Raw genomic sequence first — 25,257 nt, forward strand, 5'->3', positions numbered from 1 at the left:
CAAACCTTCTTTTTTCCCTCTGTATTTGCCCATGGCTGCCTGACTGACTGCTGTGACCAGCTGGGAGCACCCACTATAGGGAAACCAGGGCTGGAATTGGAATGTCCTTTTATTTACAAATGAAATGTACATGTCAAGACACAGCACAGCCACAAATCCCTAAATACCCTTAGTTCAGATGATATTTCCATGATCCATCAATAGGAAAGGCTGTATTTTGTGGAAAAATAACCTCCAAAGTTAACGACACCGTGTGAGTTGTGACAGCTGATGGAAAACAGAGTTGTGAGCAGCACAGGGACAGCACAGAACTGACCACAGACAAACTGAGGGCAGATAAGCAAAAATGGGTTTCCAAACAGTCATGAGATAAAACCAGTCAAGTTTTACACGTCCCATTCCCCCAGGGACCTAAAGGAATGATGACTTCAGTTACTGAGCCATTTCACGTGCCACAGCTCAGCATTCCACAACAATATTCCTTTCTGCACCATTAACAACAGCCAGACAACAGGCCCAGTGAAACACCCCAAAAAAACCCGCCTGAACACGGGGTCAGAGGTGGGAAGGGAAAAGGAATCTAACCCAAAGTGACACGTGCATTAGCAAGGGTTTCAAAGGAACAGCTGTGAAGATTTGCACATTTAAACGTTGTATTTCTTGCACAAACATTTTCTTCAATGTCAAGGCCAAAGTGCTTTCCACTCCAGATCAGGCAGCCCACCAAAACATGACAATTTCAGCAGCTGCTCTCGTCACTATTCATTAAAAAGAAACCCCTCATGAGGGCAGCAGTTAGGCAAGAGAAAGCCCAGCTTCCTCGGAAATCCTCCCAGCCAGCTCCTGCCCTTGTCACACACCAACAACCACCACTTTCCTCAGACAAGGCCTGGCCCTGGGCCAGAAAGCCACCATCTCAGGGGCTCTTTGCATGCAAGAAATCCAGCAGCAATGGCAGTGCGAGCTCTGTCCTCAGCCCGGAGCCGAGCCACTTCCATGGCAGTCCACTGTGCCAACAGCAGTCAGGGATCTTCCTCTCACCTGCAGAGACCTGGCAGCTTTAGCCCCTGGAAACTCAGGTGGGTTGTTCCCACTGTTCAGTCACCTGTATCAAGAGGAGAAAAGCAGAATGACATTCCAGACAGGCCAGCAAAACCACAGAGGTGCTCCCTGGCGACAGGCTTCCTTTATTTTGATTTATCACGCATCCTTACCTTGCTGAAGCTGTGCACTCACACCTCTGTGCTTCACAGATCAGACAACTTGAGTTGTTTTTACCCCTCCTCACATGCAGGCAGCCAGTTTCCCCTTTTTTTGTCGTTCTATCAGCTTGCCCAACCCCAACTTGGTGAGCTGCTTCATTTCCAACACCAGTGCCCAGCCCCTCAGCCCAGGAAAATTATTTGCCTGGCACAGCAAGCCGTGTACTGCCCTCAGTAAGAGGTCTGTCAGAGCTACATGTCCTGACCAAGATAAAAGAATTTTCCTATTGCACTTCCCAGCTAGGTAAGTGTTCATGGAACTATCCCTTTGGAAGCCGTCAGGAGGCTACAGCAGAAATTAAAGCCCACCTTTTACAGGCAGGATCTTCTCCCTAAGGCTAGTGTTCAACTCTGGGGAAGCTGGCTTCTGATGCATCTGGCATCAAGGCCCCTGACTGCTGTAAATTGGAAAAGAAAGAGACAGGATCAATTTGCAAGTGTAGGATCAATACAGAGAACCATCACAAACCACCTCCTAAGGATGCATGCGATGCCAACTGAAAACAAATCCGTCCTTCGGTCAAATCAGACTTCCAAAACGCTCCCCCAGCATAAGGCAGTTAAGATCCCAAGGCAAGTTCAGCTCCTGCTGAGAGTCACACTGGAAATCCCTGGGCTGTGCTGCTGAGAAAGTCACAAACCAAACAAATGCAGAGCAACACAAACCATTTTATTGCTTTGATACCTGCTGCGAGGACAGGCTCGAGTTATGAAGGTCGATAGCGGCGAGGGAGGGGACTCGGGACTCTGGAACTGTTTTATTTTCCTTCTTCAGAAATCTGGGATGCCATGCTGCAAAACACAACCAAGGCATGCAGTGTGAAGTAAAAACCAGAGCTGACTGCCACTTATTTAGTACCCAGGTTTTATTTAGAGGACATCAGAGCTCCTACCTTCCACTCCTCTCAGCTCGGGGAGGTGATTCAGTTCTGGCAAACGCACATCTGCCTTGGAGAATTCCCATTTTTTCCTATTCGCCTGGAGGATGTTTTTTTCATTAGTAACCTGTAATCAAGGGCATAAGGACCAGCTCATGAAAACACAGGAAAAAAATGATGCTATTTTCAAGGTTAAAAAAAGCATCAGCCCAGCAGTGTTCTGCTGTAGCTGGAATTTGTACAAGAACAGGCTCTGATGTGTGTGAAGGAATTCAACCTGCTCAAGGCTCATTTATGCACTATAAACAATGGAAAAGCAGCAGCAAAAATAAAAACAATCATCTAAGTGAGGCTGCTTTCTGAGAGATAAAGTGTGCCACTTGGAGAATGGCTGGGATTAGTTATCTGGAAAAAAGCAAACATTCCTTGCTGGCATAGAAAGAATCGTGCCTAGGTGGAGAGAGCAGTGGAAAACTTTCCATTCCACTTGTTTTCCTTATCAATTTTTAATGCATTTATGACATGACTAAACAAGGCCCTGACTGCATTAAATCCAACCCCTCACTTCTGCTTCAGTAGCACAGCACACATGGTCTGCTTTTCCTGGCCAGGCAGGAGGCCATGGATATACTCCAGATATCCTGTGCTGGACTGCTTCCAGCATTAAAAGTTGTTTTTTGACACAAAGTATGTTTTATGTAAGATAACTATTAGCGAAGGATAACAAACAACAAACCTGTAGGGAAAAAAAGGGGTAAAGAAAAGAGCATTTCTAGTTGGGAGCAATGGTGAAGGACGGAACAGATGGAATTCTTGACAATTAAACACGTAACTGGGGCCTGAATTTTACTTTTATTTTATATTTGCTTTGCCAAAGGGGAAAGACAGGCGACTCACCGGTGTCAGGCTGACGCTGTAGTGGCCTGCTGGAGAAGGCCTCTGTTGCTTTAGCAATGGGTTCAAGTATTTTTTACTCTTTTCATCAAGTCTGTAATCAAAAAGGCCCCAAACTTCGTATTAATCGAGGTAAGGCGGCAAATGTAAAAACAACAGAGGCAAGATATCCCAGAGTCACATTCCCACATCCCAGTCCCTCAGCAACAGGGATGATGGAGCTCTCCTAGCTCTGCTCCCATACCTGTAATTGAGGCTCCCGGGCACGGGGCCCATCCCAAAGGTAGGAGAAAAGTTCTGGTTGATGGGAGGGATCACTATGCCCGTGTTCTTGGCGTAGTCCAAGCTGCTGCTGGAATCTTTCAGGCTGGTCTGAGGGCTGATTTTGAACGGGTTGGCGGCGCTGTCGTAGAGGAAGCTCAGGTTGGAGGCTCGGTCTGTTTTCTCCGCATCGGCTTTGGAGCGCTTCGTCTTCAACAGCTTCTCCTCTCTGCCCCTTGGGCCAAAATCCTGTTTGGGAAGATAAAGCATCACCTTTCCCTTTCTGTCATGTTAAAAAAAGCAGCTTGCAGCAGCACATACAGGAGGACAAAAAAAAAAAAGTCAAAAGCCTAAATCTAAACATGCACGATTCCGCAAGGATCTGATGGAGATGGAATTGTTTTTATTAGAAAACCTCTGGTTTCCATCAAACAGGAGGAAACTTGTCAGGGTTCCAGCACCCTCTGTAAATAAAGTCACTTCAGAACGGAATCAGGAACGATGGAGGAAGAGCAGCCACATCCTGTGCCACTTCCAAAGAAATTAAATAAAAATTGAGCCCAATGTCATCTCAAAGTCATTCTGAAGCCTCCTTACTACCCAATTGTAAGCAAAATATTTCATTTTTAATTTTTTAACTATTTTAATTTTTTTTAATTTTCGATTTTTAATTTTTTAATTTTTAATTTTTTAATTTTTATTTTTTTAACTTTTTAATTTTTTATCTTTTTAATTTTTTAACTTTTAATATTTTTTTTTAATTTTTAATTTGGAGACAGGGCTTTAAAACAGGTAAACAGCAGCATTAGAGCATGTCTCCATGATTCAATATGCTTCCCAACTGTTTCTCCCTTCAGCTCTGTATTGCCAGGAACTGCATCACCATGTAGTTCACCTGCAAGGGACTGGCCAAAGATCCACCTGCAGACTCCCATGCCACTTGTTATGAATTTTAACTGCTACACACACATTTATATAATGATTTTAAAACATAAAAAAAAAAAGCCAAAATACAGTTTGGGAAAAAAAAAAAAAAAGATGGACCAACCTGGACACTGAATAATTTTCTTTCTTCTAGAACATCATCTTTCTCCCTTTTGCTGACTTTGGATTTTTTTTGTAACTGACGGTCTCTGGCATCTTTCTGGATCTTTAATTTAAGTTCCTCAGTAAACCTACATTCCAAATAAGGATAAAGAAAAAAAAATAAATAAAAGGGTTTCTGGTAAACTTAACACCATCATCAGTGGTTCAGCCCAGGCCCCCACAGTCTTTTAAGCAATCAAACAAACCATGCTTTCTGACCAGTGGGAAGCTAAATATGGAGTATACATTAAAATAAATAAAATCTGAAGCACACATTTTTCACATTGCAGCAATAAAGGTGCTTGTATCCCAGTCTGGAGTAGATGCAGAGAGTGAATACAGTGTTAAACTGTTCTGCCCAAAATGCTGTGACACTGGGGAATTAATGTCACGACAAGGTGAACGTGCCACTGCAACGTGTTCCCTTCCAACTGTTCTCTTATTTCCAGGAAGGCCAAACCCAAACAAGCCCAAGACATTCAGCAGCTGTCAGCTCTGCAAAGCCAGCGTGCCATCTAAGAGCACAACTGCTTCACCTCCTGAGGCTGCTCTGAGCAAGAAATGAGCTGCTTTACCTCTCAGCAAACCCGTCCTGGTTAAAGAAATCGTGCTGCAAGAGTTCGGCGCAGGACGGCCTTTTGTCCGGGTCGATCTGCAAACACTCCTGTCAAACCAATGTGAACGTGAGAAATCAGGGATGAAACCAAGGCTTTAGCCTGCCTCAGAGAGGGCAAGAACAAGGCTCCTCCCTGGAGGATATGCAGGGATCCCTCTGGCTCGGGACGTGAGGGCTGAGTGCCCCCCATCACCCAGGACTGTGGTTTCCTCGCAGCCCTCACTAAGCTGCCAATCCAAGGAGTTGCTCACTGCATGGGGAGCTGAGAGAAAGGCACTTAAATAGCCCTGTACTCATCTGCACAAGGTGAAGGACAAGTAAACAGAGAAATGTTCATAGGAATCAATCAGTTAATTACCTTGGCTAAATCCAGCACAGCAGTAGAGAGCTTGGGATAGCGTTTGTCCAGAGATTCCACCTCCTTCACCTCAGGCAGCCTCATGCCAGCAAAGAGGGGATTTTTATAGAATAACTCTTGGTGCCTTGGAATTAAATTACCTGGAATCACACAGACGAAACAGCCACATGGAAAAAAAACAGAGGACAGTGAAAGATTTGAGAGGCTGAAATACTGGGTCAGCATTACTGTGAGGCTACAGTCTGGGTTGTTCCTTTCCCACCCTTCAAAACAAATTTGATCCCTTCATTCCTGAGCAGGCACTAGGCTGTTCTTACCCAGGCATTTGGTGATATGGTAGAGCTGGTCAATGTCTGAATCTCCAGGGAAAAGGGGCTCTCCTGTAAGCATTTCTGTTATCAGGGAGCCAATAGCCCACACGTCCACAGCCCTGGGAATAAAAACAACACCATCCCGGCTCAGCACGGCTTCGTTCCTTGCTTTGTTCCAAAGGCTGAGCCGGTGGAGAAGATGGAGCACTCCCTCCCTGCTCCTCACAACCCTTCACAGCCTCACAGGCCAGACTTACTTGCCATACTTGCTGTCTCCCACCAGCAGCTCCGGAGCTCTGTACCACCGGGTCGCCACGTACTCCGTGTAAACCTCCCCGGAAGCCGCCAAGGGACGGGCAAATCCGAAGTCGCAAAGCTTCACAACTCCCGACTGGGAAACCAGGATGTTCTCTGGCTTAATATCCCGATGGATTATCTGCACAGGGGAAAGCAAGTCAGGACAAATTCCCCATTTGTACGGAGCAAACCGACTGGCTCAGCAAAAACCACAGGTTTCTCACGCTCGGGTAGAAAATCACAGAACCCCTAACTTCAGAAACATTTATTTTATGTATCTCTCTCCCTTTTCAGCCAAAGCTTTATTTCTGTAAGTTTCTGAATATATGCTTCTGTATCTATTTCTTGCTGATTCCTGAGCTGATTCCTTGCACGTACTTACATTATGACTGTGACAAAAGGCAATTCCTCTGGTGATCTGGAATAAGTATTTCCGAACCCTGTCGTAGTCCAGGCCGTTGGGAGATGCCTCCAGGTCATCGAGCACCGTGTGATCCACAAATTCAAACACCAGGTACCACCGTTTCTTCCTCTTGCACACCTCCAGCAGGTTCACCAGATTCTCATGCCTGAGTTGCTGTAATAAAACAGGGAATATTTAGTGAGAGCTGGATGGTTTATAACAGGAAAGAATGGAGACTTTTAACTCCAGCCCAGCTGGGACTTTGCCAAAAAATGCAACTTAAGTAAAAAGTGAGGGGGGGAGGGGGAAGGGAACTGTATTGTCCAGTTATTTTGTCATCATGTTCTGACCAGCCCCAGCCCCAATTTGCTACACCCCCAAGAATCCACCCTCAATTTGTTACACATTTATCCCACACCAACACAACAGGCCACACTCCAGTGCACAGTTATTTATTAGCTGGAGCCTGGCAGGGAAATATCACCAGAGGCTGCCTGGAGGCAGCACCAGAGCCCAGGGATCTGACTGAGGGAGATGAAAAAGGACTGCAGAGCACAGGGAATTGAAGGGGAAGCTCTGCCAGTCCAGAGGCAGTGCCAGCCAACCTGCACCTGGGCCTGCCCAGATTACTTAGAAGGTCTGAAAAGAGAAGAATTTTAAAAGGATGAACTCTCTTCTGAAGAATTGTTTATTCCCACTACAGGAGACCTGAAGAGGTTTTGCTGTTTTTAGCTGCAGTTACATTTTCTGCCCAAACTCCGGAACAAGAAAAGAGAAATGAAAGATGAATAAATAAAATCAGGTTCACAAGGAGCAAGGGAAGAAACCACAAACAGACTGAAGCTCCAGGTATTTGCTTTCACTGTGAGAGGCCACCCTTACAGAGCTGTATATGGAAGTGTTCCCCTTGCTAAGATTCCATTTACCCAGGAAAACAAGTTAATTCCCAACACACCTGGGAGGTGCTACGTGCTCTGACTCAGTGACTCAGCAATGGATCAGGAACAATCCAGGCTCACACAGATCCACTTTAAAAGTGTTTGAAGGGATAATACCTGGAGCTGCTGGATGTGTCACAAGCTCCAGCACATACATCTCTAAGATTCTGCAGTTCTTGCAGTGATGGCAAACATCACTTTTTTTTTCCCTTCAGAGCACAGAGACTATATAATCTGCTAGATTTAGGAGGAGACACTTGTGGCAGCTAAGAGGACAGGACATAGGGAATACTTTGCCAGTATTCCCACCTCTGCAAGTCCCCACATCAGAGGAAAAGCCTGGATGCACTCCAAGTGTAATAAGGCTTTCCTTCATTTCTTCACCCAACGTTTAAAATTCCCACCCTCCACTATCCCAGGTTGCTCCGAGCTCCATCCCACCTGGCCTTTAAACACTCCCAGGGATGGGGCAGCCACAGCTTCTCTGGGCAACCTGTGCCAGGGCCTCTCCACCCTCACAGGGAAGAATTTCTTTCTAATATCCAATCTAAACCTACTTTCTTCTAGTTTGAATCCATCCCCCCCTGTCCTGTCACTACAATACCGATACCAGGCAAATCCCTGGTATGGATCAGTGAGGTTCAGGGAATCTGACACCTCTCCTCCAGCCTTTCACCTGGCAGGAAAGTGCCACGAATAAAAGAAAATAAAGGAAAACTTCCCCAGAAGCATTTTTCCGTATCAGGTGACACCGGCACCCCCCAGTCCGGTTAGTGTCACACAGGCAGGTCACCATTCACCTGCAGGTGTTAAAAGCTCAGCTTTCTTTCATTTTCGGCTGATTCACAGCAGCCAGAACAAGAATTCGGGACAAAACAGGGGGTCGCAGTTACCACCAGGAGGCAACAGAGACCTCGAGCTTTTTTTCCCCGCTGAACACCGGGCACATAAACAAGACTTTTCCAATCCAGGATTCGCCGGGTGAATATCCAGCACGGGCACCCAGGCAAAGGGGAAAGCAGCTCTCGCAAGGCTACGACGCAAAAGGGCTGAATTAATCCAGGGAAATACAAACAAGGCCAAATCGAGCCTCTTTTGGCTTGGATTTCGTTGGTAAAAAGGGCCCCCCGGGCGGCCCACCTTGAGCAGCTTGATCTCCCTCACGGCGATCTTCCTCACCGCCGCGTCGTCCTCGCTCTCCAGGAACTTCTTGACGGCCACGATCTGCCCGCTCTCCCTGTTCCTGCACTTGGTCACCACCCCGTAGCTGCCTTCCCCCACCAGCCCCAGCACCTGGTACTTCTCCATGGCCGGAGGGACCCGTCTGGAGGGCCCGGGCCCGGCTGGAGAGGCCGGACCGGGATGCAGCGACTGGACCGGGATGGAGGGACCCGGGATGGCCTCGGCCCCCGGTCCAGCGCGGCGTCGCCGGGGCAACGGCCCGCCGTAAAGCGCGGCCGCGCCCCGCCTGTCGCAAAAGCCTGCGTGGAAACCTGCTTGGCTTACAAAGAGTAAAAAAGAAAACGGGCCTTATAAAATATTATAAATATAAAACGTTATAAAGCTCGCTTGCATAAAGCCAGTAAGGCACGTAAAGGAGAAATGGCTAAAGCAACCTTGCACTTTTGAGCAGGGTGCTGCGTTAAAAGGCAGCCTGAAAAATACTGACTATTCCCCGTGTGCTGCCGGGGGGCTGCTGATGTTGCCAAGGATGCGGCCATGGAAAAGACGGAATAATTGGCTTTTAGATTTAGATGTCTGTGCCAGTGGCCTTGCTGTGCGTTTTATCTTAAAAAGATGGCAGTTTCTGCACATACTACCTGCAACTCAACACCAGGCACGAACTCTTCAGGAGGCAGGAAAGCTGAAGCATCCATGTGTGTTTACTGATGGAGACTTCATCCAAGATATTCTTAATCCAACTTCTTCTTGTTCTTTCCATCCAGCCACGGATGTAGCAGCACATGATGGTCTTCTGCTCACAGTGACTTGTCTTGCCCTTGACAGGAGTGGCACGGCAGGACACGTGTAGGAAAACACAACCAGAAGCTGCAGAAACAAAGACATTCCATGTGGATATTCCTGATATTCTCTCCTCGGTTTGGTGGCCTCCATTTCACAGCTGAGGGTACTGTAGAAAAAGAGGTGTCCAATTTCTCTGAAGAAATTTATGGGCACCTCTCAGGCTGGAACTACTGCAACATCCCTCTTTGGGAGAGAAACTATATATGCCTTGCCAAAAACGCCAATTCCCCAGGAAATGGAGGCATCATATATCCCAGTGATACTTTCTGGAACCTTTACTGCATTTCTCTTGAGTCACATCGATATGAGTCACCTTCTGCAACTAATTCCTGGTTGTTTTCACGTCTCCTTCACCCTCATCCTCACTCTCTGCATGCAATTACTGTAATGAACCTTTCCAGGCTGACCTCACATTTCCAGGGGGGCGAAAAAATATCAGAGCTCAGGTGGCATTGATTTATTACATTCCTCCTACCTTCTCCTGCTCATCAGTAGCAAGTGCCTTCTCTGGGTCCTGGCATCTGTCCCGTGCTGCTAATGGAGAGCTGACTTGGAATCCAATTAACTCCTCCACCCCTGAGATACTTTTGGATCCCTTAAATGAAAGGAACAAACCACACGTATACAATGTCACCACTAACTTATCATGGACAAAGGGGGATGGATTCAAACAGAAAAAGAGCAGTGTTAAATTGGATATTAGGAAAAACATTCTTCTCTGTGAGGGTGGGGAGGCCCTGGCACAGGTTGCCCAGAGAAGCTGTGGCTGCCCCATCCCTGGGAGTGTTTAAAGGCCAGGTTGGATGGGGCTTGGAGCAGCCTGGGATAGTGGAAGGTGTCAGGGAGCCAAGCCAGAACTGGATGAGCTTTAAGGTCCCTCCCAGGATTCTGTGATTCCATGTGTCCAGTGTGGTGCTATAATTTAAAGCCCGAGAGCCTGAAGAATGGATGAGATACCTTGCTAAACCTTACAGTGCCCGTGTTCCAGGTATGTTTGGCAGTCTGGCGGTACCTCAATGGCACTGACCGAGTCCAGGCTTGATTAACGGGGGAGAAACCCTTTTTTCCTCTCATAACAACAGGGACCTTGAACCGGGTTCCTCCTTCTCCAAACCCTGGCCATGCTTTCTCACCCTGACCACGGGAACCCCGTAACATTTTTTTTTTTTTCCTCTCCTTTTCAAACACAGGCTGCGCTGAGCCCCTCCCACCTCCGAGGAGCCCGGGAAAAGCCGGGTTCGGGGCGGTCCCGGGTTCGGGGCGGGCTGATGCCGCTGTGATGCCGGAGCCGTGGGCGGTGCCGGCGGTCGGGGCGAGCAGCACCGCCCGCCCCTGCGCAGCCATGAGGCTGTGCCGGCCCTTTGTTCCCGGGGGTCCGCGGCCGCCCATCCCCATGGCCGGGGCGGCTTGAGCCCGGCGGGAAGGGAGGAGGAGGAGGAGGAGGAGGAGGAGGAGGAGGAGGAGCTGTTCCCAGCAGGATGCGATGGGGAACTGCTGGGCGCAGTGGTGCTGCGGGCTGTTCTTCCGGAGGGACGCGGGCCGGCTGCAGCGCGGCGGAGGGTGAGCGGGGGGACCGCGGCTGCCCCTTTCCCCTCCCCGGGGCGGGGAGGTGCCGGCACGGCCCGGCCCCGCCTTCCCGGGGGCTCCCGAGGGGCAGGAGGGGGGTCACAGGGCTGCGGGGCGCACCCAGACATCGCATCGCATCGCCCCCGCAGCCCCTCGCCCCTTCCCGCAGGGAGCCGCGGCATCCCGGGGGGATGGAGGTGGATGGAGGCGCCGGGGAGCCCGCTGGGCTCCGTGCGGTTTGTGCGGTCGGGGGTAATGCACTTCCAGGGTAACCGGCTCCTTACCCTTCCCAGCAGTGTTGTTTTTCCGGCAGGAGACGCTCAGGGAAGGTTTTTCGGGTCAGCTGCCGAAACCTGTGCAGGCGGCCGTGGTTTTGGGTGGAAAAACACCCGGTTTTTCTGCAATGGGAGCTCGTCCGCGCTGTGAGTCAGAGGCTGAGGCGCTGTTGGGGTAAATCGGGAGCAGAAGGGTTCGGATGAACTCATATCTCTCGCAGAATGGTTGGAATGAACTCATGTCTCTTCATATCTCTTGTAAATGTGTAACCCCGGTTTCATTCTGCAGCGGCCAGTTCATGGAAAAGAAGTGTGCAAACGGGAAGGAAATCCTACTTGTAAAAAAAATAACTTGTTTTTGGTTTTTTCCCATATACCAACCAGTATTTGATATCTACCTATTGCTTATTTTTGATGTGTTAGGATAGAAGTAGTTCTAGACAGGCACACTGAGCACTTTTACATGCTGCAAACCCGTGGCCTCTTATTTCACATCGGCTCTGGCAGGCAAGTCTCACCTTCTCCTAAAAGGGCTTCAAGACGAGCTGCCTCTCAGAGAATTGGGTGAAAAACCAGGGCAGTGTGTGTAGAGGATACCTGCTTGTATTTTTAGTACCCTAGCAGAGGGTAGGAGAACATCTGAAATGCTTTGACAGCAGGCAGCACTTTCTTGTGTTCTGAAAAAAAATAAAAACAAGATAATGCTTGAAAGGTTCTTCCTCCACATGTGCTTTTTGCACAGTCTCCACTCACAGCCCAACACCCCAAGTCTGCAAATTACATTGCTACAAAATTATGCACATTTGGCTACTTCTGGAACAGCATAATGTAATAATGCAGCTTATCAACTTCAGGATTATTTTAATCACTCAGAGCCCTCCCCTCCCTCCCAGTTTCAGTATTTTTAGATGTTCCAAGATTCGACTGCAAGAAATAAACTCCCAATTAAATAATTAAGTATAGAGTTTTTAACAAGTGTTTTGATAACCTGCAAGATTATAAGTTGCCTTGCTTGGAACTGTGCTTAAAATACATATATATATATATATATATATATGTATGGAGTGCTGTAAAGTTAGTCTCTGTAATAACTTCAGGTCTTTGAAGCTCCTGTGGTTGTGAGCTTGGAAATAATTTACCTACTGCCTGGTGCTGTAAAGTGTTGGTGCCACGTGTCCCAATTGCACTTGCCATGTAGTGCATGAATTCAAGTGGCCTTTCCCCCCTGGTTTCAGAGCAGTGAATCCACTGGAAACGGTTCCTTAGTGGCAGGAAAGGTTGTGCAACAAGGAACGAGTGGGTTGTGCAACAAGTTGCCAGGGGAGACGTTCCCTAAACCGACTTCCAAAGAAAAATGAGATGGAGATGAAATAGGACACGATTCAAATAATGCAGGCTTTGGCTGGTGTGTTGATTTTGTTATTGTGGAAGCAGGTGTTGGTTGCAAGTGCTGAACAATCTTTTGTGCAAGTGTAGAACTCCCTGAGGCCCTGGGTTTATTCCTGGTACCAGTCAGCACTTGCAACTGGAAACCCTGGTTTTCCAAACAGTTCGATGAAATGGATGTTGGACTGAAGTGTGTTTATTTTTGAGTGTTCTTCTGGATGATGGCCAAACCTCTCTGGCTGGGTGAAAATGTATTCACAGGTAACTTGATACTGGGTTGGGTTTATAAAAGAATTAAACCAGGAAGAATTCTGATTAAAGAAGCAAGGAGGAGATGATTCCCTGTATAAAATTAGACAGTGAGTTTTCTGGGGTGTTTTTTTGGTAGTTGAAAAGTTTTTTCTTAACCTCTTTGTAGACATTTTTCTGAGGTGCAACCTTGTAGCTGTGCCAAGGTGTGTTGTTGAACACTGATGTTGTACAGGGTGCTTGGAAAGAGTTAAGTGCCATGACGAGCAACAGCATTTTCAGAAATGGCCTGGAATCGTGTTTTTCGAGGGGAAAAAAACGTATTAAAGGGATTGCAGAACACGCTGACAGTCTGTAAATGTCAAGTCCAGCATCCTGATGATTTCATCTCGTGAAGGTTTTAGTTTTTTCTCCAGTTCTACAGAAAATGTTTACATGCTTTTGCCTCTTTCCACTGTGGTAGCGACACCGAGCTCAGGTTAACGAGTCAATTTGTTGAACACCTGAAGATTTTGTGGTTATTTTATACTTCCTTAAGCATATTTTAAAAGCTATTTTAAACTCTCGGGCTCATTTTCCTTCTGCTGTGTATTGAAGACTGTTCTGTAGTGTAACTGCCAACTTCTTTTTCCAGATCCAAGTATTTTAGAACGTGTTCAACAGGAGAACACTTCACTATAGAGGTGAGTGCTTACAATTTATAGTGATGCAAGAAAAAGTGGGAAAAGCTGAATCCCAGCAATGCCCTTTAACACTTTTTGCAGTTTATGAACACTGAAACATTTTGGGTTATTCCAGACCAAATTGATGCTGCACTGGGTGGTTGAGGATTCCTGTTTTGGTGGACAGCTTCCAGTTGTGAGAGGCTGTTCCTGCTGCAGAAATAGCATGGGGAAAAGAAGGTTTTGTTCTCCTCCCAGATTTTTAGGTCAATAAGGAGGTGCTTGCTGTAGGTACTGACCTGACTAAATTTAAGATGACTGTACTAAGAACAGTACAGATAATTTCTGTTTGGTTATTTTTTAATGTGATAGCTGAGCTTCTGCTGGGCAGGTTTGTGCAGCATAGAATGCTTTGGTTTTTAATTTGGACTCCTTTTAGGAGAATGTAATATTTAAGAAAAGAAACATTGGTAAGAAGGCAGGTCCTACTCTGAAAGTAATAATTCCTCTAAAATTAGAGACTTTCATAAATGCTGTTACAGTCTCACTCATCATCAGAGTGTTTTAAATTTATTTCAAATTTATGTTTTAAAAAGACAAATGACATGTGTAATCATATTTGCTCTATGTCTGTAGTGGCTTGTTATATTGAATTGTAAAGATTATTTCCTTTTTTTTTCTCTGCAGTTTGAGAACCTCGTGGAAAGTGATGAGGTGGGTACCTGGAGAATCTTGGGAAACCTCAGATAATCCTTAAAAGTGGTTCCAAGATGTGAATCTTCCTCCCACTGTGTTCTTGACTTATATCACAGGGGGTTTTATCCTTCAAGTTTTCCTTGCTCTGGGAATGAGTATTTAACAGTTTGGATGAAGATCTAAGAGAAGAGATTTTTTTTTGGGGGGGGGGGGATATGGGAAGTAACTCTTTCAGGAAGAGAGCACTGTGGACTTTGGGAAGGCAAAAAGAAGGGGAGGGGGGAAAAGTGTGTTTGGGAAGACTTAAAGCAGAATTTGCTCCTGGTATAACTCTTGTGTAAAACTCAGCCAAGTGCTCTCTGCCTGAGAGCATAAATGGACCTGGGTTGCTTGACTAAGGAAATTTTTGGCAATGCTCTGTCTTTACAATTATGGATAAACTGGCTGAACTTGACCTTAAAACTTCACTCCCAAAAGTTTAACACAGCCTGTTGATGGGCAGGGCACACATCACGTTTTCAGTGTGTTTAAAAACACGAGGACTAATAGTTTGGTTCCTGAAATACACCACCAGAATATTTATTTCCAGTTGGATGTACTTACTTGTTTCACTTAGTCAGCCACTTCAGTTGATTGCATAGCAAGATTATTTTTAATTCCAAATTAAAACTGCATTTTCCCCCCCTTAATTGTAGAATCAATATATGGGAGAAACTGTGATTTCACATTGGTGTTTTTTTAATTTTAACAGGGAGAAAGCCCAGGAAGCAGTCACAGGTAAGACTTGGAGGTTCAGGACCTCCCCTTCCCTCTGCTTCCCCTCTGTGGTAAACAAAATGAAGTAAGGGACAAACAAGGGATGAAAACAAGTAAGGAAAAAGTGAGACTTAAACTGCAATGATAGTAATTGTTCTGTTCCAGTAGCTCTCTCAGCAAAGGTTTTGAAAATATGCTTCCCATAAAGATATAAATAATATATATATTGTAATAATAAGGAGAGACAGCACTGCCCTGAGTAAACTCTTTGGAACTCTGTTCTCAGGAGGAACAGCTCGTTGGATCTGCATTGAAGGGCCAGTCAGGAATGACCAGATGGATATGTTAAAGAGCAAATTAGGCTTGTCATGCATGAATTATAGATGGAGCCTTTCTGTGTTTCTCCCCTGCTTTCAGACCTCTGACCGAGGAAGAAATTGCTGACTTGAAGGAGAGACACTACGACTCCATTGCTGAAAAGCAGAGAGTTGTTGACCTGAAGCTTCAGTCAGAGGTGAGTGGTTACAATGACTGGTCCAGCAGGGATGGGTTTCCTTTTAAAAAAAGTTAAAATCAACCATGAACCGCCAGGAGAGTCCACGAAACATCTGGGTTTTGTTCAGCAGTCGGTATTTTTTTAGTGTCCATAAACACAGGTGGCTTCTTTTTAATAATACCCTCTCAGCTGAAAAATGGAATGAACAGGCCAGGTCTCTGACCAGGATCTGTTAAATTTAACCTTTTTTTTTTTTTTTTAATGGGGAATATTCTTTGATTCAACTTTTCTTGGGCTCAAGTTTTTTCCACAACTTTTCTTAAGGAAAAACAAAAAAAACCACCAAATAATTAGTTGTTTTATTTTACTGTTGCAGCAGTTAATGGGATATAATGTGGGATATAATGTAGGACTCGAATGGTTTTTAATCAAATGCCAATAAATTATGGAAGTGAGAAGATTGAAACCTTTCAGTGTGCAGTTCATAATAAAATGCAACAAGCACTTAGAGCAATTCACTAATGATGTTTACTCAACAGTTACCTAAATTTCTTGGGAGGTTTGGGGTGTGGGGAGAAGCTATTAAATTACTTAATGTTTTAGCTGTAGTCGATTTTGTTTTATTTTTTACTTTCTAGCTGCTTTTCTTTTTTTGTTTTATTGCACTTATGGCTTTATTGCTAGGAAGATAGATAGGTTCTGCTTTTGTTAACCATTACTGTTTTGTTCATATACAGTTAGCCTTACAAGAGGAGAAGTTAAGACTAGAAGAGGAGGCTTTATATGCTGCACAACGTGAAGCAGCCAGGGCAGCAAAGCAGAAAAAGCTCTTGGAGGTGAGGGGGAAAAAAAGACCCCAATATATATATATCTCAGAGCCTCTGTTCTCTTCCCATGTATGCAGTATTCCCTAATAAGTATCCTTCCCCATCTCAGGAAAACCAATGAGGAAATGGCTTTGGCCTGTAAAGTAGAGAAAGAAATGCAAGGTTTGAAAGTGCAGCTGGTTGGAGCAGCTGAAAAATCACCAGAATTGTTTGAAACAGCTTCTGTCACCGAGTATAGATTTTGAATGGGTTACAATTTTAATCTATAATTATCTTCACACACTCCTTACATAATATGTAGAAGTCACTGATCTTAAATGCAGAACGATCTCTGATGGTTTTCTGGTTTAAAAAAACACCCCTGAAGTTAAGCACATGTTGTACCATTTAGACTTGTAAAAATGTACTTTATCTATTTGTGCACTTAACTGTCCCTGATCTCTGTGGTTTGTGTTGACCCTGCTTTAGAGTTTTCATCTAATATTTATGTCACTAAGTATGGCTCTCATTTCACATTTCTCTGTCTCACCTCTTGCCACTTGGTGTGGGAGGGTTAATTCTTTCTTCCTGACCTTTTTGCCTGCCTTTTTTTTTTTTTTTTTGATAACACTTTTGGTCTGTATAAAGCCAGCAAAAGTAGATTTTTTTTTCTTTAATGGCATTAACTGGTTTTTGTAGAAGTTCTGTGCAAGAAGTGCTGTTTTTCTTGTCTTTCACTTTCTTGTCCTTTAGTCAGGACCTCAGATAGAAGGGATTATAGAGATTTTAATTTCCTCTTCGTGTAAAATTAGTACCACTTATCTCCTGAACGAACCAGCCCCTCAAAAGCCATCAGGATTATGTGGATTTCTAAGGAAGCATTTTTGTATAGATACCCATCAAGCACTTAGCCCTTCTAGATAAACCAGCAGCTATTTTTGAATGCATCACTCATCTCTCTGCTGTTTGTGGGCACAAATGGGAAAGTGGCTTCTTCCTTGGAAGTCTGGCCTCCTTTAAAACTCATTTGGCTTGCTGATGGTGCCCTACTAAATGTCAGGGTTTGTAACAGCAGGGAATGTTAATATATGTGTGTCCTGGAACTGGCAGTGCTGGATATTGGCACGTGACCTGGCAAAATGGGGAGATAATTTAAATTGGATGTTATGTGGGTATATAAATCCTATAAGAAAAATTGTTGCATGTGTCAGTAATCGATTTTGACAGACTTGTTGGCTGGGTTGGTGCCAAATTTCTGTCTCTTTTCTCCATGTCTTCTCACCTAAAAACCACCATAATGTGACATTTCTACTTCTATGCTTATCGTTTCCATACTGGTTTCAATCTGCAATTGTTATTATTATTTAAATATCCAAGATGGAAAGTGTGCTAAAACCCAAAGCTGCCATCATCTTGGGATTGAAAAAAATACCATATCCAGTGCAGTTATCTCACCACACTATTTACCCAGCAAAGAGCAAGTCTTAGATGGAGCTGACATTGAAAATTGTTTTCTTTACCCCTGCTTTTCTTTGGCAGGGATAGATCCATTAAGGCTGAGGATAGATTTTTCAGTCACTAGATACATCAGACTTGTCTCTAAAACTAGCACATTGAGTTTTACCATAATCTTTGTCCTAATCACTGAACAATTACTGTTTCTTAAGTGATTTACCTTGAGTCTGAGGGTTTCTGTGCCTGCTTTTTATGCTCCCGTTTTTTCAAGGCAGGAAAAAAGAAACTTGAGACAACTTCAGTTGTTTAAACCCCTCCCAAAACTTAAACAGAACCCTACTTCCATGTCTGTTGTTCCTCTAGTAACTTAAAAATAAAGGCCCTGATGGCTTGTCTTGCATTTTTCATTCTGGTTTTGCCCAGTGCATGCCATGAAAGCTTTAAGAGTGTCGAGTTATTAATCCTTCTGGCCCAGCAAGGCAGCAAAGCTGTTATTAATATGGATGAGGCACTTAGTGCTGAGGAAATGGGATAAAAGGATTTGTAGGGAATATTTCTCTTTAATAGAGGTAGAGTGACTATCAGACATCATCACCCAGGTGTCAGCTGTGAGCTGAAAATACCTGTGGCTTGAGGAGAGAAGACAAGAGGGGAAAAAAAAAAGACAGGTGCAGTCCTGACTGAGGGGGTTCTAAAAACTGATGTTTGGGGTTTTTTTTGGGGGGGGGATGCATTTAAAATAGGTTTCTTGAGAGCTCTGTTTTGAGTGTGTAACTCTTGAGTGATTGCATTCAGCTTTTTCAACAATGTACTTCTCTTGATAGCAACGTAGGCAGCAAAGGATAACTCAGAGAGCACATGCTGTAAATAATGGAGAGTTTCAGAGGTAAGAGGTCACATTTTATTCATTATAATTGAGAACCTTGACTGTTTCTACTCCTGCCCTTCATCTGCAAAGTTAAGAGGGGAGTTTGCATCCATTCTGGTTTTCACTGGAGTTATTTAAAACTGAACCTGCTCCCAGCTACTGATACATACATGCCCACAAAATCTTTAGTACTTTGTATTAAAAAGGTGTTTATATGTGAAGTCTCAGCTAATATAAAAATCTTTTATTATTCAGAACCCTGCTGGAAATACCCAGTAGAGATACACTAATTGAATGGTTTATGCAGTCTGCCTGTTTCTTCATTAATATTATTAATTTAATTCTCTTCACTGCCACCTTCTGTGTTAGATGTTAGGGGGAGGAAAAAACCAACCAACCAACAAAAAAAAAACTCAGAAAAATTTCCTGTGGGATGGTGCTCGAGTTTAGAAAAAAAAAATGTTAAAATCCAACACCTGTTTTTACATGGAAGAGAAGGGGGCTAGAAAGGGTTTTCAGTTAGGGAAGTGCTGTTAGAAAAGGAGCTGGGAAAACTGAGGTTTTATGGTGTGAGTAGGAACTAGCCAGATTTTAAAAACAAAGGACTGGAGGAGCAGGACTTGGATTAATTAGTTAAAAAATGAATTGAAAATTAGGGAGATTTTATCTACAGTGATGAAGAGAGGGGAAGAGTTTTTGAGATGAAAGTTAATTCATTTTTAGCTGAAAATACTACTAAAAATTGAGCAGAAGCACAGACTGGGAGAGGATGTGATGAAGAAGAACAGAAAAGCATTTTCTTTATAAAGAATTTAGTTCAAGGTGTATGTGCTTTGCAGCACAGAGCTGGGGGGCACGTGGATTGGCATTTTTTAGGGCATCCTTAGAGGTTCAGAAAGCTAAAGAACTGTGCTTTGTTCTTCCAGCTCTGTGGCAGAGGAGGATCTCGATCCTTTCTTAAGGAATACAAAATTCCAGTACGAAGCTTTTCGAAGCAGCAGTAAGTCTTCCCTTTCTTATGCCTGCCTTAAAATACTCTGAGGAGCACAGAGTGCTATTTTTTTTTCTAGATAAACATAATTTATTTTTTTATATATATCAATTGTGTATGCACAGATCTGTATTAAAAAATCTGACAGGTCTTTTTATCTGATGGACAGAAAATAGAGGTGAACTTTCCTTGTCAAACCTGTGTATTATTAAAGGTGCAGATGTGTGTTTGTAGCTTTTTTTTAAACCATCTCTTAGCAAAGCAGTTAGAATCATAATAATGGTTAGGTTTTTTTCCTAATGCAGCACAAGAGGGAGTTTGGTTGCCTGTATTTAAAAATTCCACTAACAGTTTAGAGGAAAGTGATTTTATAAACTTTTATCCCCAAATTGTGATGACAGTACAACGATGACTAAGAAATTGGAGGAGTGATGGCAATTCTTGGGGAAAACACATGCCAGTAGTTCATTTTTCTGGGGGGAGAGGGTTCATTTTTGGGGCTTTTTTTTTACAGGTCTTCATACAAGTCCAGCTGACAGCTTATTAAATTCCTCTCTGGTTCTAATTAGATAATCTCCTAGTGAAGATGACTATTAAAAATCTAGTGATGATGCTTTGAAGTGAAGTGCCTTTTCCAGCGTTCCTGAGGTTTAAAGGGCCGCAAAGCACAATGAAAAGCTTAATTTAATGGTTTGCTTTTGCATATTGAACCTTGAATTCAAGTCTGGTTGTGGATTAAAAAGGACATTTTTATTTGTTTTCCGTAGGGCTTTCCTCTGATGCCACAGTGCTGACACCCAACACAGAGAGCAGCTGTGACTTAATGACCAAAACCAAGTCAGTGAGTGGGAACGACGACAGCACCTCCTTGGATTTAGAGTGGGAAGATGAAGAAGGTATTTGTGACTTCAGTTTCATTCTGAATGTATAAGTTACAAACCTTGACAGTTTACAAACTGTGTCGGTCATAAATCCGTGGTTTTTCAAAGGGGAGGGTGATTTAAAACTTAATGCAATTTCTGGCCCGGTCTGGAATGGTTGAACTGTGAATTATTTTTACCGAGAGAATTCCTTATGTTGATAAATGTGGACGTAGCCCCAGTAAATAAATGAATTTATTTGGGTCCTTTAGTATCCCAGCAAAACAAATGGCAGAGAAATGCTGCCCTCTGGCGAGCCAGGAGCAGAAGGAACAATTTATTCTTTTAAAATGTGGAAGTTGGGTCAGGAGTCTTGGCTGAACTATTTTGGGAAAAACCCTAATTACTTTTACTGTAACTTTTACTGGGAACTCAGATCTATATTCCAGTGAATATCCCAGCTGTCCTCACTGCTGCTGCTGTGTGTTACAGGTGCTTTCTGTTTTATTTAGTAAACCTACAAAAGCTCTTGTCGTATTCCCAAGTTTATCCAAAATTTTGAGACCTCGACTCCTGAAAAGCTCACCAAAAATCAGGATTTCTTTTAGCCAATGCATAGCTGATTTTTTTTTATTATTTTTTTGCTTTAATACACTCTTTCTGCCAATCTTTGTGTAGGTTAAATGTTTAGCACTGTATATTATACTATTATTTAGCTGCTTGGAGAGACCCACGAAACATGAACATAAAATCTGTAATTGGAGTCTGATGAAGGGAAAAATTTATCTCTTGGATATTTTTTTTTTCCTGTGGCTCCCCCCCCCCCAAAAGTTGTGGGTTTCAGCTGCAATATGTAACTTTTTAATAATAATCAGTTACTCCAGATTTAAAAGGGGAGTTTATTTAGGAATGTGCAAGGATTGCAGTGAACAAGGGGAGGATTTAGGGTGGCTTTTAATAGAATCTTGGATGTCTTTGGGCACTACTGAGAGCAACATTTTGCCTTATTTTGTGTGAAATTAAATACACACTCATCTGAAATAAGCTCCAGACTAACTGAGGACCTTTCCTAGACCCATGAATCCAAATTTTAGCCGGGCTGTTTTTTCTAGCAGGAACATAAAGGTAATTCCCTCAAAACGGTGTCTCACGCAAACGTGCCTTAAATCCCAGGGATGAACCGGATGATCCCGATGAGGGAACGCTCCAAGACGGAGGAAGACATCCTCAGGGCAGCCCTGAAATTCAACAGCAGGAAGACAGGGAGCCACCCAGCCTCGGCCTCCGACGATTCCAACGGCTTGGAGTGGGAGAATGACTTTGTCAGCGCCGAGATGGACGACAACGGCAACTCCGAGTACGCCGGCTTCGTCAATCCCGTCCTGGAATTGTCGGCGTCGGACGTGAGGCTCTCGGATTCCGACCCCCAGGACAGATAGTGACACTGCACCTCTGCTCTGTCCAAATGTGACCAGATGTCACATTCTGTGACCAAATGTTGGAAAGGGAAAGAGAATGTACAAAGCCACTTTGCTCTTTTGTAACCCGCTTCCCTTTTTCTTATACATGGATCAGCAAGGAATGGGAATGACTTGCTTATCTGAATGAGTTCAGAATTAAGTGCAATTTTATCACCTACCTTCTCGACTTTTGTGAAAAACTGGGATGGTTCTGTTGTGTATATTTCTGGGTATCTGGATTTAATATAAAATTATCTGCACTAATTGAAGCTTCGTGGCTTGACATATCTGTATATTTTAACTTGCCTTTTTTTTTTTTTCCTCTCGGTGTTTATACTGATTTTTGTTTTTTTTAAAATTCATCGTTGGCCTAATATTTATGTCAGAAAGTCTTATATAATTTATGTAATACCTGAATATAGAAAAAGAATTTAAAAAATTTTTTTTATTTCCAGTCTGTGCTTTTTGACTTTGCTCTTCAGCTGTTTTAGAGCTGCAAAACAAATCTGACACGTGGCAATTTGCAGACATTTTCCTGTCAAGCTTAAAAGTCTTCCTAGCCTTGTTTTGTCCTTTTCCCATTAATTTAATTATTTTTTTTTAATTATTTTATGCTAAGCACGGTTAACCTCAATGAACATAGTAAAAATCATCAGGGTAGGTAAGATATTGTCTTGTATAATATGCCAGACTTCAGTAAGCGTGTGCTAGATAGAAAAACGAAAATAAAGTTAAAATATAAATTCTTCCTGTGTCAATAAACTGGCAAATTTTAACCAGTATCTAGTAGAGAACTGGGAGGACCAAAGTTTTGATTTCCCTGCCCCTCCCTTGCAGACCAGCATCTGTTGCTGCAGGGTCCTTAAAATTCTTTAGTTGTGGAAAATTTATAATTCAACTGGACTGGAACAATTATTGGAATCAACACTCTGTGAGCAAACTGGGGGAGGGACGAGAAGAACGAGGACCTAAAGACTGAATTTCTATCTCTGCATTTTAAAAAGAAAAGAAAAAAGCTGATGTTTTAACAGTGTGTTTAAGTGCTCTGCCTTTCCTGTGCCTCTAAACTGGATGGTCAATCCTGCAAATACGGGCTGAAATTCAAGGAGGTCTCAGTGACTGCACATCTGGTGTCAAGTGCTGTGTGGTCTCCCCTGATATTTCAAGTTATACTTTTTAAAAAAAAAAAAAAAGATGACTTGTAGATCTCAAGCTTTCCCCAAAGTTTCAAAGTAAAGCCATTCTACTCTGCTGTTATTTTGTGTAGCTGTTTTGTTTTTCCCATGGGGAAAAAGAGGGCAATGGGGGTGTAACTTCACTGTTGTGGAGCAGAAGGAACACGCTTTGAGAATTAATAAACCACCACCACCATCATCATCATCACTGAATTTGTTGGTGAAAGTCATGGCGCTGGTTTAAATAATCCGAGACTACACAGAATATTTGGGACATTACAGTGTCGGTAGGGAACTGCACACTTGGATTAAATACATACAAACAACATGAAAGGACAGAGAAATCCTGCTGGTGACATTCCACCTCTTGATTTCAGTGCTAGCCACGTCTCTGAAAACACTTTAGTGTTGTTATTTACGTTCGCAATGCCTGTAAAACGAGCTTTAAAAGTTTGTACACACCAACTGTATATTTTGGGTTTGGGGTAAGCTACTGCCATGTGACTTCTCCTGGACAATTATTTGTATAATATATTCCTGCTGGGAACGAAGGCAACTTATTTAACATGTAAATAACACATTTTTTTTACCTGCTGAAGCTGTCGCCTCCTCTGCGCCGGTCACTCCTTTCCCTGGCCCCGAGTGACCACGAGCCTTGCCCTGCCCATGCCTTGAGGAAGTCCATTAGCTGGCAGTCCTGCTCTTAGGATGACCTAGGAAAAAGAAAGCAGCTTTTTCTGTGATGGGCATGTTCTGCAGCCAGGGTTAATAACATTCTCAGAGCTCAGTGCACCTTTTGGTGCTGAGTGACTTTGGAAATGATGCTCGGTGTTGGTGAATATTTAAGAAATGGAGAGATTCTGTGAACAGCTCACTGTAGAATGCAGATCTGTACAAATTTAAAAGTCATTAAAATTTTCACTCAGTCTTAATGCTTGGCAGTGTGCTGTCTGTTGCTGGGTTTTTTGGGCTGCCAAAAAAAAAAAAAAAGAAAAAAAAGCACCGTGTGAAGGCGAATTATTAAAACATTAACCAAAATTACCTGTGCATCAGCTTGCCAAGGAAGGTTTTAAATGATGGGCTGTGTCCTTAACTCCTGAATCCCACAGCATCCCTTCTGGAGACCTGCTGTTTTGAATGGGAAGCTCCAACCAAGTGGCAGTAACAGAGAACCTGAGGAATTTTGGAGCGTGGAGCCCTTCTCCTGTTGGAAATGAGCAGCTGTACCCTCATACTTCCAAGGTAAAATAACATTCCTTGTTTAAAATAATGTTTAAAATAATAATGTTAAAATAATGTTTAAAATAATGTTTAAAATAATGTGATGCTGGTCACATCAACATAGCGATAGGATTCATTTTTTAATGCATGTTTTAGATGGTTAATTCTTACCCCAAGTAAATATAGTTGTAGAAATTATTGTTGCTTGGAAACCAGTAAATAGCTGGGGGGTTGTTTCCATGCCAGAGGTGTTCTCCTGGTTCCTGGAGATGTGCCTAAGGAATGCTCTGCTCTGGCTCCAAATCTGCTGAGGCTCAGTGCTCTGAACTGTGCAGACCAGACAGAAGATTCTTCTCGGGTTAAGTGCTGTTTGTAGATGCTTCTGTTTATATATTGCCTTGAGAATTTCAGGTTGGAGTTGTCACTTCTTGTTTAGGGTAACAGCCCAAAAATGGTAAGCAATTAATATGATCAGTGCCATGGGTTGATGTCCTGTGTGACAGAGCCAGTGAACAGAAACTGGATAACACCACTTAACAATACTATGAGCAACCTGTCTTTTAAGCCCAGAGAAGTACAAAAGGAGGACTGTAAAAATTAAGTATGACCACAGCCCAGTTCCAAGAGTGGAAAAGATGGGAACAAGGTGTTTTTTGGCAAGGATGAGATGAACAGGCAAATCCTACATAAGCCTGTGTTTGAGTTTCGTTGCCTCTCCCATAAACTTTTTCTCGCCTGTGGTTGGTTGCCTTAATCTCAGCTGTTCCTCCTCTCAGCTATAATTATGGTTTTCTTGGAATGATTAATGCTGGAATGCATCCTAATATTTAGGGATGATAAGATGGGTAACTCCTATGTATGATCTGATTCTTTCCAGTGTGTCTTTCCAGCAAATTAAAATACTTGGGGGGGGGGGGTGGAGTGCCAATGAAAAGCTGAGCCCTTGACAAAGCAAAACTTCACTGAAACAACATGAAAAATACTTGGAAATATTTGGGGTGGGAGG

General features: G+C 43.5%; 2 protein-coding genes across 7 annotated transcripts; one reads left to right on the forward strand and one right to left on the reverse strand.

The window, feature by feature from the left end:
* Positions 1-91: 91 nt before the first annotated feature.
* Positions 92-9,318, reverse strand: CDKL2 (cyclin dependent kinase like 2). 3 transcript variants are annotated; one of them, XM_064653853.1, is made up of 13 exons: positions 9,125-9,318; positions 6,346-6,540; positions 5,924-6,102; positions 5,673-5,785; positions 5,356-5,495; positions 4,957-5,045; positions 4,344-4,470; positions 3,279-3,544; positions 3,038-3,128; positions 2,156-2,267; positions 1,948-2,054; positions 1,572-1,660; positions 92-1,105 (listed from the first exon to the last, which is right to left on the reverse strand). In XM_064653853.1, exons 1-12 carry the CDS (start codon positions 9,179-9,181, stop codon positions 1,601-1,603), a joined length of 1,536 nt encoding a protein of 511 aa, XP_064509923.1. In that variant the 5' UTR covers positions 9,182-9,318; the 3' UTR covers positions 92-1,105; positions 1,572-1,600. The 3 variants fall into 3 exon arrangements, with proteins under 3 accessions (XP_064509923.1, XP_064509921.1, XP_064509922.1); XM_064653851.1 differs by lacking the exon at positions 9,125-9,318 and adding an exon at positions 8,445-8,752; XM_064653852.1 differs by lacking the exons at positions 1,572-1,660; positions 9,125-9,318 and adding an exon at positions 8,445-8,765.
* A 1,308-nt stretch (positions 9,319-10,626) lies between these two features.
* Positions 10,627-23,112, forward strand: AP1AR (adaptor related protein complex 1 associated regulatory protein). Of its 4 annotated transcripts, none has more exons than XM_064653881.1 (10): positions 10,627-10,889; positions 13,440-13,488; positions 14,155-14,181; positions 14,915-14,940; positions 15,337-15,433; positions 16,153-16,251; positions 18,501-18,562; positions 19,471-19,544; positions 20,303-20,431; positions 21,569-23,112. In XM_064653881.1, exons 1-10 carry the CDS (start codon positions 10,813-10,815, stop codon positions 21,832-21,834), a joined length of 906 nt encoding a protein of 301 aa, XP_064509951.1. In that variant the 5' UTR covers positions 10,627-10,812; the 3' UTR covers positions 21,835-23,112. The 4 variants fall into 4 exon arrangements, with proteins under 4 accessions (XP_064509951.1, XP_064509952.1, XP_064509948.1 ...); XM_064653878.1 differs by lacking the exon at positions 10,627-10,889 and adding an exon at positions 11,016-11,317; XM_064653882.1 differs by lacking the exon at positions 16,153-16,251 and having other exon boundaries at positions 10,643-10,889.
* Positions 23,113-25,257: the final 2,145 nt, after the last annotated feature.

Source organism: Pseudopipra pipra, chromosome 4 (genome assembly GCF_036250125.1).
Source record: "Pseudopipra pipra isolate bDixPip1 chromosome 4, bDixPip1.hap1, whole genome shotgun sequence".
NCBI classification, from domain to species: Eukaryota; Metazoa; Chordata; class Aves; order Passeriformes; family Pipridae; genus Pseudopipra; species Pseudopipra pipra.

Excerpts from the sequence above, each read along its gene's own strand:
- CDKL2 (XM_064653851.1), bottom strand. The coding sequence starts at position 8,612 with ATGGAGAAGTACCAGGTGCTGGGGCTGGTGGGGGAAGGCAGCTACGGG. Across the intron at positions 5,786-5,923 it reads GGAGACAGCAAGTATGGCAA|GGCTGTGGACGTGTGGGCTA; the intron begins GTAAGTCTGGCC and ends TTTTATTCCCAG. Across the intron at positions 2,055-2,155 it reads CGAGCTGAGAGGAGTGGAAG|CATGGCATCCCAGATTTCTG; the intron begins GTAGGAGCTCTG and ends TGTGTTTTGCAG.
- AP1AR (XM_064653878.1), top strand. The coding sequence starts at position 11,097 with ATGGAGGCGCCGGGGAGCCCGCTGGGCTCCGTGCGGTTTGTGCGGTCG. Across the intron at positions 19,545-20,302 it reads CGAAGCTTTTCGAAGCAGCA|GGCTTTCCTCTGATGCCACA; the intron begins GTAAGTCTTCCC and ends TGTTTTCCGTAG. Across the intron at positions 20,432-21,568 it reads AGAGTGGGAAGATGAAGAAG|GGATGAACCGGATGATCCCG; the intron begins GTATTTGTGACT and ends CTTAAATCCCAG.